At 41.5% G+C, this 14,346-nt stretch overlaps 1 protein-coding gene and 1 long non-coding RNA gene across 5 annotated transcripts in view; one reads left to right on the forward strand and one right to left on the reverse strand.

The window, feature by feature from the left end:
* CHRNA9 (cholinergic receptor nicotinic alpha 9 subunit) overlaps positions 1-3,732 on the forward strand; it is a 45,618-nt gene extending 41,886 nt beyond the window's left edge. For all 4 annotated transcript variants that reach the window (XM_069593976.1, XM_069593975.1, XM_069593974.1 and 1 more), the window contains one exon: positions 1,462-3,732. In XM_069593976.1, coding sequence (XP_069450077.1) covers positions 1,462-2,003 — 542 coding nt within the window. In that variant the 3' untranslated portion in view covers positions 2,004-3,732. The remainder of the gene's footprint in view (positions 1-1,461) is intronic.
* Positions 1-11,572, reverse strand: part of LOC138442503 (uncharacterized) — a 33,824-nt gene extending 22,252 nt beyond the window's left edge. The window contains exons 1-2 of the long non-coding RNA XR_011257749.1: positions 11,062-11,572; positions 10,334-10,427 (exon numbers count right to left, since the gene is read on the reverse strand). This is a non-coding gene — a long non-coding RNA (uncharacterized lncRNA). The remainder of the gene's footprint in view (positions 1-10,333; positions 10,428-11,061) is intronic.
* Positions 11,573-14,346: the final 2,774 nt, after the last annotated feature.

Below are 14,346 nucleotides of genomic sequence, written 5' to 3' on the forward strand. Positions count from 1 at the left end.
ATACTGCCTTTTCTCTCCTGAATGTAGTATTACCCATCTGAATAACATTCAGATGTTATTACATTGGTTTCTCTATTTGGAGATTTCTTCCTTGTTACGTTTCTTCAAGCAAGCCACACACACACACACACACACACACACTCACTCACACACTAGCACTCGCGCACCTCTTTTTGAGAAATAGACACAGAAAGTTCTCTCCTTTCTCATCACCACTAATAAAGAGGAAAGGGTGTGTTGGTTCTTTCATTACTTTTCCTAAGGCAGAAATGATTGACAGTGATGACATCCAATCATAACCCTGTTTGAGGCAGGATCAATAGGCAGATCCTGCTCTCTGCTTTACCAGCTAAATTCAACAGGAAGCTGGCTCAGTTTCTGAAGAAAGATGTCTCAAAACATGACTCATGAATTTTACAAGCATTACTTTTCCTGTCTTTGTGATAATATGAAATGTATCTTTTTAGGAAAGGTGCACACAGATCTTTCTTGAGAGATTTAATAGTCACAATGCGTTATTTGTAGCACCTATGAAATAGAGTTCCAGTTTTAAGAAATGTATTTACATTTACTTCATTAAGTATAGCATTTGATCCAGGCTTTTGACCCATATCCTTTACAATGTTAAGAAAGATTTTATTTTTAGTTTACTCAGAGCTCTTAACAAATAATAAAGAGATGATGAACATTATCAAATGTATTGTTTTCATCTGTTAAGACAATCATGTGAGTTTTTCTTTTCCTCCGTTAGTGTTGTGAATTACAGTTTTCTGTGGTTGAACTAAATCCTTCTTTATCTTGATGAGTTATCAATTAAAGACACCATAGGATTTAGTTCAGAGAAGGCGATGGCACACCACTCCAGTACTCTTGCCTGGAAAATCCCATGGACGGAGGAGCCTGGTAGGCTGCATCCATTGGGTCACTAAGAGTCGGACATGACTGAGCGACTTCACTTTCACTTTTCACTTTCATGCATTGGAAAAAGAAATGGCAACCCACTCCAGTGTTCTTGCCTGGAGAATCCCAGGGATGGGGGAGCCTGGTGGGCTGCCATCTATGGGGTCGCAAAGAGTTGGACACGACTGAAGCGACTTAGCAGCAGCAGCAGCAGCATACTAGTCACCGTTAATGTGTACAACTTCCAGTTGTTTATTTGTGAGTCAAATATGAAGACAGTTTTTCCCTCTAAATATATATTTATTTATTTGGCTGCTTTGGGTCTTAGCTGTGGCACGTGGGATATTTCATTGCAGCACATGGATTTTCTTTTTTCTTTTTTTGGATTTTCTAATTGAAGTTCGTGAGCTTAGCTTCTTCTCTAAATGTGGGATCTTAGTTCCCCAACCGGGGATAAAAACCACATCCCCTGCATTGCTAGATGGATTCTTAACTGCTCAACCACCAGTGAAGTCCCTTGAAGACAGTTTTAAGCTAACTCGGTTGCTGTTATTTTCCTAGGCAAATACTACATAGCCACGATGGCCTTGATCACAGCCTCCACTGCTTTGACCATAATGGTGATGAATATCCACTTCTGCGGGGCCGAGGCCAGGCCAGTGCCACCCTGGGCCCGGGTGGTCATCCTGAAATACATGTCCAGGATCTTGTTTGTCTACGACGTGGGTGAGAGCTGCCTTAGCTCCGACCAAGACAGGGAGCGAGACTGTCTTACGAAGGTATATGACAAACTTCCAGAGCCTAATCTGAAAACAACCAGAAATAAAGACCCTTCCAGAAAGAAGGAAGTGAACAAACTCTTAAAGAATGACTTGAGGTACCAGGGTGAGAACCTGGAGGATGGGGACAGCTACTGTGCACGGTATAGAGTGTTGACGAAGAATATTGAATACATCGCCAAGTGCCTCAAAGACCACAAGGCCACCAGTTCCAAGGGGAGCGAATGGAAAAAGGTTGCAAAAGTCATAGACCGATTTTTCATGTGGATTTTTTTCATTATGGTGTTTGTGATGACTATTTTGATCATAGCAAGAGCAGATTAGTAAGCGTTTGATATGTGGGAATAAATCAATATACGTCCCTGTGATCTACTTTAATGCTCTTCCAAATCAGAAATATCTATATCCATATTTACACACAGATACACAAATATATATAAATTAGGGGTTATATTGTCTTTACTTTTTATTTTTAACTTCAGATCAGTATTATAGCTGTCAGTTTAAATTAAGCAGGAGGTTCAAAATTTCCAGGGCAAGACAATGGAGGAAATAGAGAAAAGTGAAAGTGAAGTTGCTCAGTCGTGTCCGACTCTTTGCGACCCCTGGACTGTAGCCCACCAAGCTCCTCCGTCCCTGGGATTCTCCAGGCAAAAACACTGGACTGGGTTGCCATTTCCTTCTCCAATGCATGAAAGTGAAAAGTGAAAGTGAAGTCGCTCAGTCGTGTCCGACTCTTAGCAACCCCATGGACTGCAGCCTACCAGGCTCCTCTGTCCACGGGATTTTCCAGGCAAGAGTACTGGTGGGTTGCCGTTGCCTTCTCCTAGCTCCTACTAGAACATGCTTTTAAAAAAAGAAAAATAGTCATATATTCCTTAGTGTTAATTTAAGTCTCCATGTTACCTTTCTCATTTCTCTGGTGCATTTCAAGCTGTATTTCAATTGATGGAATAAAAACATTTTGCACCACATAAAGAAAGGCTAAAGATCGGCAACTCAGTGGGGGAAAAGACCTTTCTTTGTATTGATGATGTCATATATGTTGGTTATGTTTTATACGAACCTTAAAGATGAAGTCATTCCTACATTTAGCCTTGGGTTTAAGCAAGATCACCTGCAAACTGGGCTGATTTTTTCATTCATTCAGTTATTCACCAAACATTTATTTTCTCCTACCTATAATAAAGCTACATGATTCACATTTGAAGTGGGTATTGTACCAAATCTTATGCACGGGTCTGATCCTTGCTAATCTTCGCCACAATTTTGTGAGCTAGGTGGACCAGTGTTTCTAGTCACCTTTCTCAGAGGAAGAAGCTGTCTCTGAGGAAGGTGGGTGTAAGTGACCTGCCTCCGAATCCACCTAGGTGGTAAGTAGAGCTGGGAGATAAACCCTTGGCTCTGTGAGTCTGGGCCAGGTCTGCTAAAGCCACACTGCTTTTTGGCTGAGACAGATCATGATTTAGAATGGTAGTGATTGAGGGATTTTTTAAAAGATTTTTTTGATGTGGATGATTTTTAAAGTCTTTATTGACTTTGTTACAATACTGTTTCTATTTTATGATTTGGTTTTCTGGCCATGAGGCAGGTGGGATCTTAACTCCCTCACCAGGGATCAAACCTACATCTCTAGGATTAAAAGGTGAAGTCTTAATCACTGAGCACCAGAGAAGTCCTGTTTGAGGGATTCTTGTTCTTAATTCTGAATTTCTGCTCTAAATTACTGTCTGTGCTTCTCCAGTTTTTTCCTACTTTGAGTCAAATATGTCTTCAAATTTCCTCACTTGCATCTTGATTAAAATAATCCAAGTACTAATACACATGACCTAACTTCCAACCCCTCAATTATTCTTTTACCAATAAAAAACAAATGAGCCAACATGGAGAGAAGACAAGGGTTAAGCTAGAAAAGAAGGATGGTATTTGGTTTAAACATATACATTGTTTTTTAATCTTGTGTTTACTTATTTGTAAAATATCTGTTGTGTACCTACTATATACTGAGTGCTATGTCAGCTTTGAAGTGATCAAATACAAAATGTGATTTCAACCCTTTGATTTCTCATATGGTGCTTTGTAGTTCAGTAGAGGGGACAGTTAAGAAAGCAGACAAATACAACGTAGTGTAAAAGTGCTATCATAGCAGCATGGACAATATGCCATGGAACAACAAAGATTAATCTGTTTGGGGGAAAGCTTGGGAAAGACTTTGTAGGGGTGTACCGTTTGAGCTGGGTTTTGAAGATTGCATAGGCATTTGCTAAACAGAAAAAGGAGTGAGTTGGGGTTAGGAAGATTTGGGGAAATATAGTTTAGAATCAGATTATTTTTTTTCTTTAACTATAGAAGTACTTTTATAAGTTACAACTGCATTTGGCAATAAATAATAGAAAACCCAATGGACTGTGACTTAAGCAGATAGAAGTTATTTATCTACACAAAAACAAATCCAAAGTTACAAAGTCCAGGGATCTAACCATCTTCCCTTTGTGTTGTTTTAAGGCACAAAATTCTAAATTTGCAGTAATTTATTATAACAGCAATAGAAGACTAGTACAGTACCCAATGAGCAATTTTATGTGTATAACTTTTTCTGTATTTTAGATCATTTGACTTAGATAGATATATCTATAGCCAGATTGAGGCAGCCCTATTGAACCGTGTGTCCACAAATGTTGAATTTATCCTAAAAACGTCTGAGAAACATGAAAGAATTGCAATCACGGAGTGATAGAGTCAGACTTGTATTTCAGAAGTGAGATTGGGGTGGGAGTCAGAAGATTGTAGAGAAAAGAGAGACCTACTGAAAATTTTTAAAAACCAGTTCAGGGAATTGATAGTGAAGGCTTAACCCAAGACGGTGGGAATAAGAGAATGAATCACGAAGTATTTATGACCTAGACTGGACAGGACTTGGTGACCTGTTGGATGTGGGTTTGGGGAGACGGTGACATTGAGAATGATCCGAGCTTTCCATCTCAAACAACTGAGGTGAAGAATAAAGAAGGACCAGGTTTTGGAGGAAAGAATTCCATTTAGGATGTCTTGAGTTGGAAATGCTTGTGGGGCATCCTGGTACAGAAATTTGGGAAGTAACTGAAGATGCATTTAGAACTTCAGAGAAAAGTGAAAACTTCACTCAGGTTAGTTGTTAAAGTACTCATTAAATGATTTCAGTGGGTAAGACACATGTTACACACAGTAAGAGAGTCAAATGAACAGAAATGCATTATTCATCAGGGTTCCAGAAGCTTATAACTGTCCCGCATCACTAAAGCAATTCCCTGCTGTGCTGGCATTTCTGCATTCACAAATCTACTTTCCCAAGCACACTGAGGTCCTCTCCAGGTCTAGGGCCCAGAAAATCTGTCATTTCTCTCTCTGTATCCTTTGTGATAAGGATATTCTGTTTTTATTTTTTGTGGCAATAAAGGGTGTAGTATGAGGTCATTAGCCATTAAACACTTACTGAAAGAATGAGAGAGTAAAAGGAAGACTTAATAGGTTCCCACAAAGTGCCAAAATGTTTAGACTGTTAACGAGCCCCCATCCTATGCAATGTACAAAAATAAATTCCAGATGATTCAAGACATAGATGTAAAAATAAACAAAAGCAAAAGGCATGTAAGAAAGCCTACTTGACTTTCTGAATAAAATTCTCCACCTCCATAAAATTTAAGACATGGTTACTGCTTTGAAAGAGGAGTCTAAAGGATTCCCTGAAATGGGTGAAGGGTGGGGACCAAAGGGACTGGGGTGGTCATTCTGCTGAGGAAGTGACTTTGAAGATGAGCTCTGGTCATAAGAGGGAGTTAACCAGGATAAGACTTGGGCAGAGTGCCAGGTTGCAGGCAGTGGAAAGGTCAGAATTCAAGCTCAAGGGCAGAACAGAGCTTATTATTATTTGAGAAAGAGAAAGGAGGCCCTCGGGGCAGAGATGGAATCAGTGACCTGCAAAAGAGGAGAGTACAAGGTTAGCAAAGTGAGCGAGGCTGGGTCACCAGGGCCTGGTGTTTTAGAAACACCAACGGCTTTACTGTCTGATGGTCTTGGTGCAGTGAGGGGTGCCTGGGTTTGTTGAGGTCCCAACCTTTGTTCTTTCTCCCTTTTCAGCCTTTGTGTCTACTTTCCCATCAGTTCATTGCTCAGACCAATACTTGCCAACACAACCATGAGCAAACCTGGCAAATAGACTGTCTTGGTCAAACTGGAAGCACAGGTTCCAGAATATTTTGAGCAACACTGGTGGGGCCACTTGTCATCAACTCCAGAGGCAAGCAAAGAGCTCTCTGCCTACTTCTTCCTTCCTATCAGATTACACCTTTGAAATAGGCCCTGGCTGTTAGAACTCCATGAGCTTGTCAGTATGCCCAAAGTTCTCTAACTTAAAAAATAAACTCTGCAACAAAACCTCACTTGTCTTTGTGTATCTCTCTACTCTTCCCAGCCAAGGTCCCCCACCCTCTTGCATCTTTCAGGGTTCCACCAGGACACAAATGATGTTCTCAAATTTGGATAATTCAAGGAAGGATTAATAAAGGAGTATTTACAAAGGTGTGGGCAGGATGTAAAGAAACACAAAGGGTGGTAGGAAACACTAAGACTAGCAAAGCAGAGCTATTACCACTCTGGGGCCTGAGAGGAGGCGGAAGTGGTTACCTGAACCCAGCTGGAGAAGGCTGTGAACTTCGGTTGAGTGAATGCAGCAGACCCTATGGGCAGGGAGTTGGGGGAGTCCAGGAGTCCAGGGAGGTGGACTTATCTCCACCTCACTCTCTTTCCCTTCAATCTCCTCCCAAGGCTCACCACTGGCCAGACTCAACACAGTCATGGAAACTTATTGATGTTAGCATCTATCTGGGACAGACGGCACAGTGGTAAAGGGTAGAGCATGAATCTGAACAAAGGGAAGACACCTGGGGCATTCTCTCACTCTTTGACTTCACTCTACAATTACAAACTGACTTTCTTTCACTGCACTCAACTGAAACTACTTTCGCCGAGTTCATTATTTGGGAATTGCCAAATCTGCTGGATGCTTCTGAGACCTCTATGCTGCTGTCAGCACAACTGACCACATCCTCCTCCTTGAAGCTCTCCTCTCTGGTCTTCTGGGCTACCACTTTCTGCTTCTTAAGTGGATTGTTCTCAAAAACCTTTGCTGGCTGCAATCCCCTCTCTTCTGGTAAATGTTGGTGCCCTTCACTGTTCCATCCTCAGCTTTCCTCCTCATGGTTTTTACTACCACGTATGTGCTGATTATTCTCAAGATCGCTTGTCCATCTTGCTCTCCCTTTAGCTCTAAATTCAATATACTTTTCATGTCAACCAAGTATCGCAACTTGAATGTCTCACAGACTTTCAAACTCAATATGCCCCAAATAAGCTCATTATCTACGCTACCATCGAAGTCCACTCCTCCTCCTCTGTTCTGTGGTATTTATCTGTACCGTCATTAACTCTACCACCTAGGCTAGAAATCAGGCGGTCATTCTGGATAACATCAAACCAATCACTCATTCTGTTGATTCTACCTGCTAAACGGCCTTCAAATCTGTCCTCCTCCCTCTAGGCCCCTGGCAGTTGCCTTATTTCAGGTCTTTGTCATCTTGGCCTGGACTGGTGCAGTAGTACTTTAACTGGGCCTCTTGTTTATTTTCCTTCTGTTCACTCTTCTTCACTGCTGCCAAACTAATCTTGTGACTCTTGCACCTAAAACTTTCAAATGGCTAACCAAACACCTACAAGTTGAGTAAAGTCCAACTTCCTTAATATGATACAGCAGAGATTCAAAATGTGTGTTTTTTTTCTTTTCCACTGCTCTAGTAATAGATGTTCTTTTGTTCACCCCAGGAGTATAAATTATCTTCTTGGCCTGGAAGGTAACCACCTTACTATCTCTTACAAGAGAGTCGTGAGAGTCTGAGACCCTCTGGGAGCAATCAAAAGAAGACTTGAGTGTCTGATGGTTAGAACAGAAACAAGCAGACTGACTTCCTATCCTGGGCATGTGATTTAGAGTGAGCTAGACATGTACTCCCACCTGAGACCTTGATTCTTAATGTTTATCTGGAAGAATGAATACTAAATACCAATAGCCAAGAAAAAATATGCAAAAGGAGACTGGAGAGCGCTGACCTGAGAAGATATTGAAGGCAAATAAAATTGGGATTACGCTAGGAGCAGACAAGAACAACAAACAAACAAAATCAGTAGAAATGAGCTGAGAATCCAGAAACGTATCCCAGTGTGTGTGACTATAATATATGATAATGAGGGTAGTTCAAATCAGTGGGGAAAGGCTATCCATTAAAAAAAAAAATGGGGCTTTATCTTAATATTAACTCAAAATGGATTAAAGACTTAAGTGTAAAAACAAAATCAAAACATATAGATTCTGTAAGAAAATGGTGAAATAGGATGTCGCCCACTCATATCCCCATGCAACAACAGTAATCTGACAGCTTTTCGTGGACGAAAGTGCCTTTGTGGGAGCACCGTGGACCCAGACAGGAGACTGGGAGACCCTGGTGGAGCCCGAGGCTGAGGAGAGCCATTTGAGAAGGCAGGCACGTATCCAGGTGGCAGATCCACCAACTGTGGTCCTTCTTATAGACGCAGAAACAACCTGTGGCCTCAGCCACAGCCCCACGTGGCCTCGGCCCTGACACCAGCACCATCTGACGAGGGCCTTGGCCAGAGATAGGGCCATCTGTGTCCCCGTACATAGGCTTGCCCACCTGAGTTGGACTGCAGATGCTGAAACAGCCTATGTCTGGGTGGCAGCTCCTCTCACCCATGGCCAGGAATACTCCTGTTTGTTCAGGGGCCCGCAAGGATACACACCTGTGTCTCCTGAGGCCTGATGACCTCAGTCCCACCATGATACTGAAACAGCCCTATGCCTTGGTTCCAGCCCCTTTCAGCTGCCATCAGTCAGGAGCAGTCCCGTCCACCCAGGGACCCAGTGGGAGACACGCTTCTCGATCCAACGCCCACCAACCTCGATCCAACTGCGATTCTAAAGCAGCCCTGTGACTTGATTCAGCTCCTCTCAGCTGCGGTCTGGGACTGACCCTGTCCTACCAGGGACTTTACACCTCAAGGAACTAGAAAAAGAAGAAGAAACTAAGCCCAAAGTTAGCAGGAGGAAGGCAGTAACAAATATTAGAGCAGAAATAAGTGAAACAGAGACAAGAAAAACAATAATACAGGTCAATAAAACTCAGGATTGGTTTTGGAAAAGATAAAATTGACAGACTTTTAATTTTTACATTAATCAAGAAAAAAGGGCAAAGGACTCAAATAAATGAAATTGTAGATGAAGGAAAGACATTACAGCTGACACCACAGAAATGCAAGGAATCACGAGCCCACTATGAACAACTATATCCCAACAAATTAGACAGTCTAGAAGAAACAGAAAAATATCCTAGAAACATACAACCTACCAAGTCTGAATCCTGAAAAATAATCTTAAATGACCAATAACAAGTAAAGGGGATTTGTTTTTCAGGTAACCGAAATACTTCCAACTAAGAAAGCCCATGGGCACAGATGACTTCACTGCTGAATTTTACCAAACATTTAAAGAAGAATTAATACCAATTCTCTTCAAATTCTTCCCAAAAATTGAAGAGGAGGGAACTCTTCCAAACTCATTTCATGAGACCAGCATTACTTTCAAACCAAAGCCAGGTAAGGACCCTACAAGACAATAAAATTTAGGCCAATATCCCTGATGAACATGAATGCAAAAATCCTCAACAAAATACTAGCAAACTCCAGTCAACCATGTGTTAAAAGGATCATGCACTATGATCAGGTGGGATTTATTCCTGGGATACAAATCAATAAGCATGATACACCACCTTAACAGAATGAAGGATTAAAATCTTCATCTTCAGTGTTCTAGTCACACATATGAGAAAAGCAGCAACTATGCAACACTTGTGAATTAACTTGAAGGTGGTGATCATTTCGCAATGTGTGCATATATTAAATTATCACCTGGTGCACTTTTTAAAAAATCACATTGTACTACCTAAATACATGGAATTCTTATTTTTAAACTATACTCTAATAAAACTGGGAAAAAAAAAAGAAAATTTAGGGGGCTACATGTAAATAGCACAGGTTTTTTTCTTAATTGGAGGTATACATTGATATGGGTTTCCCAGGTGGCTCAGTGGTAAAGCCAACTTAACTTAATGACATCTGCAAAGACCCTATATCCAAGTAAAGTCACGCTCATGGGTATGGGGATTACGACTTCAACACTTTTTTTTCAGGGCACAATTCAACCTATAATAGTCATGTAGTCAATGCTTGATAAAATAATGTTTTAATTTAACTGAAGTCACAGGTTCTTCATATTAAAAGAAATAGTCATAGAACAAACAATAAAATTCTAGTGATCTAAGGGAAAGTGTAGCAAAAGCAACATGTGTGCTGATTTGTAGCCAGTAATTCATGCCAATGGAGAGGGTGAAGTAATTAAAATAAGAAGATATGGGAAAAGCAAGGATGGAGATTATTACAGATCTTTTTCTTTTGTACAGGTTTTCTTTCCAGGTCACAGAAATCCAAATATAATAAACTTCTCTTTACACAGAATGTACCTTATTCATATTTAGAAGTAAATGACTCACCAGAGATTGAAAGTGCAAGGATTAAAACTAGAACACACATTCTCAAATCGGGGATGGCGCAGTCTCCAGGGGACACTGCAGAATGGAGACGTACCTTTGATTCAAAAAAGATAATACCATACAGTTATTGTTTTCATTCATCAAACCATAGGAAACAAAACCAACTAAGTCTTGGCTGGTAGGGATATAAGGAATTTAGATAGATTTTGAAGGGGGGCTGAGTTAACTTTGTAAAAAGTTGAGAAACATCGGGCAAGAATAATTCAGAAAATCATAAACTACAAGAGTTCAGCATCTTCACGGAGACAATGAAAGTCTGGTTCTTCTTTGAGTCTGAGGGCAACAGCATTTTGACAGACTGGCTGTGAAGTCTCCTTTCTGGCTATAAACCAAAGAAAAGTCTTTGCCCTGTGTCTGGCCTGCAGACTGTCATTGCACCCTGATTACTTTACTCATTTATCAACTGATAACTCCACTTGCAGGTACCAAGTTTAGAACGTTGACATATAAACCCAAAGCCAGTGAACTTTCCAGATCTTGGAGATTTGAATCAGGGCTCCTCCCTGACCCTTGAGAGTCTTGGGCTGAGATAAAATGAATTCCAGGCCAAAGTTGATGCTATGGTACTTATTTTCTTGATAATTCAATAATAACTGTAGTAGCAATTAAATTTAGTTGCAAGGGCCTAAATGTAGCCCAGAGGAGTCCCTGTAATCCAGAAAACCTACCTATAGATAGAGATTCTGCACCAGTCACGTTGAATTCTTCATTCATGGTTGATACCGGGAAAAGTTATTTAAGCCTATCTGAGCCTTCATATGTAATTTAGCTGTAGAACTACATGTAGCAATTGAGATTCTCACATCAGATAACTGGACCAACGTTCAGAGACTAGCTGCTAGGCAGAGAGCTGGCCGACATCCAGGTGTTCTTTGACCCTAGGAGTGGACTCCAGGCATTCCAGTCCCTGCACCCGCTTGTAGGGTCAAAGCTACAGAACTCAAGATTCTCTGTTTCTTCAGGGAGACCAGTCTTACCATTGATTCAATGCTTACTAGAGAATTAGGCAGTACCTTACACTGTTTTTAAAAATGCTCTGCAAATGGAGCAAGTATTACAAAATTTTTTGCAATGAGAAATAAAAAGAATAGCTTTCCTTACTTGTATCAGGAAGCAAAATCTTTCCCAGAAGCCCCGGCAGTGTTCTTTGTATTATATCTCATTGGCCAGAACTTGGTTACATGCACACCCCTAGGCCAATCATTGACAGAGCTTAGACCACACCTTTGCATAACTGGTTTTAAAACAATCAGATTTTTTTCCCCTGGGCTCGGCAGAGGTGATGGGGGGTGTTGGTCTACTTTCCTTCACCACATTGTTGCACTCCCAATACTGAAGAACAGCAGGGTTCTGTTGCCAAGGAAGATTTTGGTTGGTACTCAACAGTGTAGACCATAACAACCCTGGGGAAAAAATAGAAAACAGGGCACCAATTAATCCAGGTACTTGCATACCATTCTTTATGCAATAAGGACAAATTAAAATTTGTCCCTATCTTGTCAACTTAGACAGCAGTCTTGAATAAGAAACATAAACTCTTATCTGGGTCCTTGCATGTTGCAAGTGGCCCAGCTGAACACCCTACCAATTCTGAGACCAGCCGATAGAAATACAAAGTTGGCTCCTAGAGCCAGTTAAAATTCTGAAACTTAAACCCTTTACTAATTTTTCTCAAAATTTACCTGGCTTGATAAATTGAAAAAAAAAAAAACTTTAAAAATGAAGGAAATATTATACCAACGTGAAAATCAGAAAAGAAAAAAGAACTGAAGATAAACATTGAATAAGACTTCAAAACTACATTCATTAAGTCATCCTTAATGACTGTGAATGGCCAAATACTACCAAGTTATTAGTGACAGAGAGCTTCCTGGTGGCTAAGTGGTAAAGAATCCGCCTGCAATGCAGGAGAGGCAGGAGACGCAGGTTCAATCTCTGGATTGAGAAGATTCCCTGGAGAAGGGCATGGGCAACCCACTCCAGTATTCTTGCCTGGAGAAATTTATGGACAGGAGAGCCTGGCAGGCTACAGTCCATGGGGTCACAGAGGTGGACATGACTGAAGGACTGAGCAGCATGAGTGACAGAAATAATATAAAATGAAAGACACTGCCACAGAGGTTAAAATGTTAGGTGCTAGTCAATGCAGGGGATTCACTCTCTTCTTTAACATAAAGATACATGTACCAGATATGTATAATTCTATTAATAGAAAATCTGTTTCACCTGTCTCCACTAAAATGAAAGACAAATACTTACTAAACATTGCTTTGAAGAGGTGCTCAATTTTTACCCTGTCTAGCGCACCCAGTGAGGCAGTGGGTATAAAAGGGCTTTGGCATTCAGCAAGCTGGTCTTGAACACAGGTTGCTTACTTCCGCTTCTGTGAACTTGAGCAGGTCCTTAATCTTGCCATGTGTGCATACTAAGTTGCTTCAGTCGTGTCTGACTCTGTGCGACCCTGTGGACTGTAGCCCACCAGGCTCCTCTGTCCATGGGATTCAATACTGGAGTGGGCTGCCATTTCCTTCTCCAGGGGATCTTCCCGAGCCACGGATCTCGAATGTCTCTCATGCCTCCTGCATTGGCAGGCAGGTTCTTTACCACTAGTGCCACTGGGAAGCCTGAATTCTTGTTGACTCTCAAATCCTGAGTTGTAAAATGGGAACAACCACTCTCAGTGTTGCTGGTCTTGTCAAGCGCCTGATAAAGTCTAGCAGATATAGTCAGTTTTAACTTCTTATTAGAGACAGGGTTTTCAGTATGTGGTCCCCAGACCAGCAGCATAGCATATTTAGGAATGTGCTAGAAATGTAAATCCTGAGGTTCCGTCTAAGAGCTACTGAATCAGAAATTCTGAAGTGGGCCCAGCAATCTGTTTCAACAGGCTCTCCTGGAATTCCGATGTGCACTCATGTTTGAGAAGCACTAGCGGAGGAAGGGCAACAAGCCACACTGCTTGTTTGATTTCTTACTGTGTGATCTTGAGCAAGTTACCCAGTTTCCCTCCACCTCAATTTCCTCATCTGCAAAATGAGGACAATGGTTATATTTGTCACATAATGCTGCCGTGAAGATTGAATGAGTTAATATATATGAAGTGCTTAAATAGCCCACAGGGTTAAACAGATGACAGCTGGTAAAATTAATTACTAATAGTCCTATTATAGTTCTTGTTCTGTTACGAATATTCTCAGGCCAAAGGTCATTTGAGATGAGGTGACAGACCCACTGTGATGGTGTTTTAGTATCCCTAAACCTTCGTCCTGTTGTGGGACTTCTGCTCTACTCCCATCCACACTGGTTTGAGGCAGCGGTCCCCAATCTTTTTGGCAGCAGGGACGTTTCAGGGACAATGATTATTCCATGGGTGGTGTTGGGGTGGTGTTCAGGTGAGCAATGGGGAACAATGGGGAACAGCAGATGAAGCTTCACTCTCTCACTGGCTGCTTACCTCCCGCTGGGCAGCCTGGTTCCTAATAAGCCACAGATTGATACCTGGTTGGCTAACCCTGGGAGGGAACTTGGAAATGATAGGAGTATACAAAACATGTGTCTTTTCCAAGAAATCAGTAAGTCTTAGTCTAACCCTATTTAGACATTGAGAGAACAGATTGAATCATGTCTGAACTGTTAACTGCTGCGATCATGTGGGTTCAATCAAACTGAACTGGTTCTCCTGAGTTCAGTCATTTTATTTCTTAACAATTTTGTTTCTTTATTTTATTTTTCACTGTGCTGGGTCTTTGTTGCTGTGTGAGGTTTTTCTCTAGCTGCAGTGAGTGGGGGCTACTCTCTAGTTGCAGCGCGTGGGCGTCTCATTTCAGTCCCTTCTCTTGTTTTGGGGCATGGGCTCTAGGGCATGCAGGCTCCAGCAGTTGCAGCTCCCAGGCTCCACAACACAGGCTCAATAGTTGCAGCACATGGCTTTTAGCTACTCTGCGGCATGCGGG

The sequence above is a fragment of the Ovis canadensis genome, chromosome 6 (assembly GCF_042477335.2).
Source record: "Ovis canadensis isolate MfBH-ARS-UI-01 breed Bighorn chromosome 6, ARS-UI_OviCan_v2, whole genome shotgun sequence".
Classification (NCBI taxonomy): Eukaryota; Metazoa; Chordata; class Mammalia; order Artiodactyla; family Bovidae; genus Ovis; species Ovis canadensis.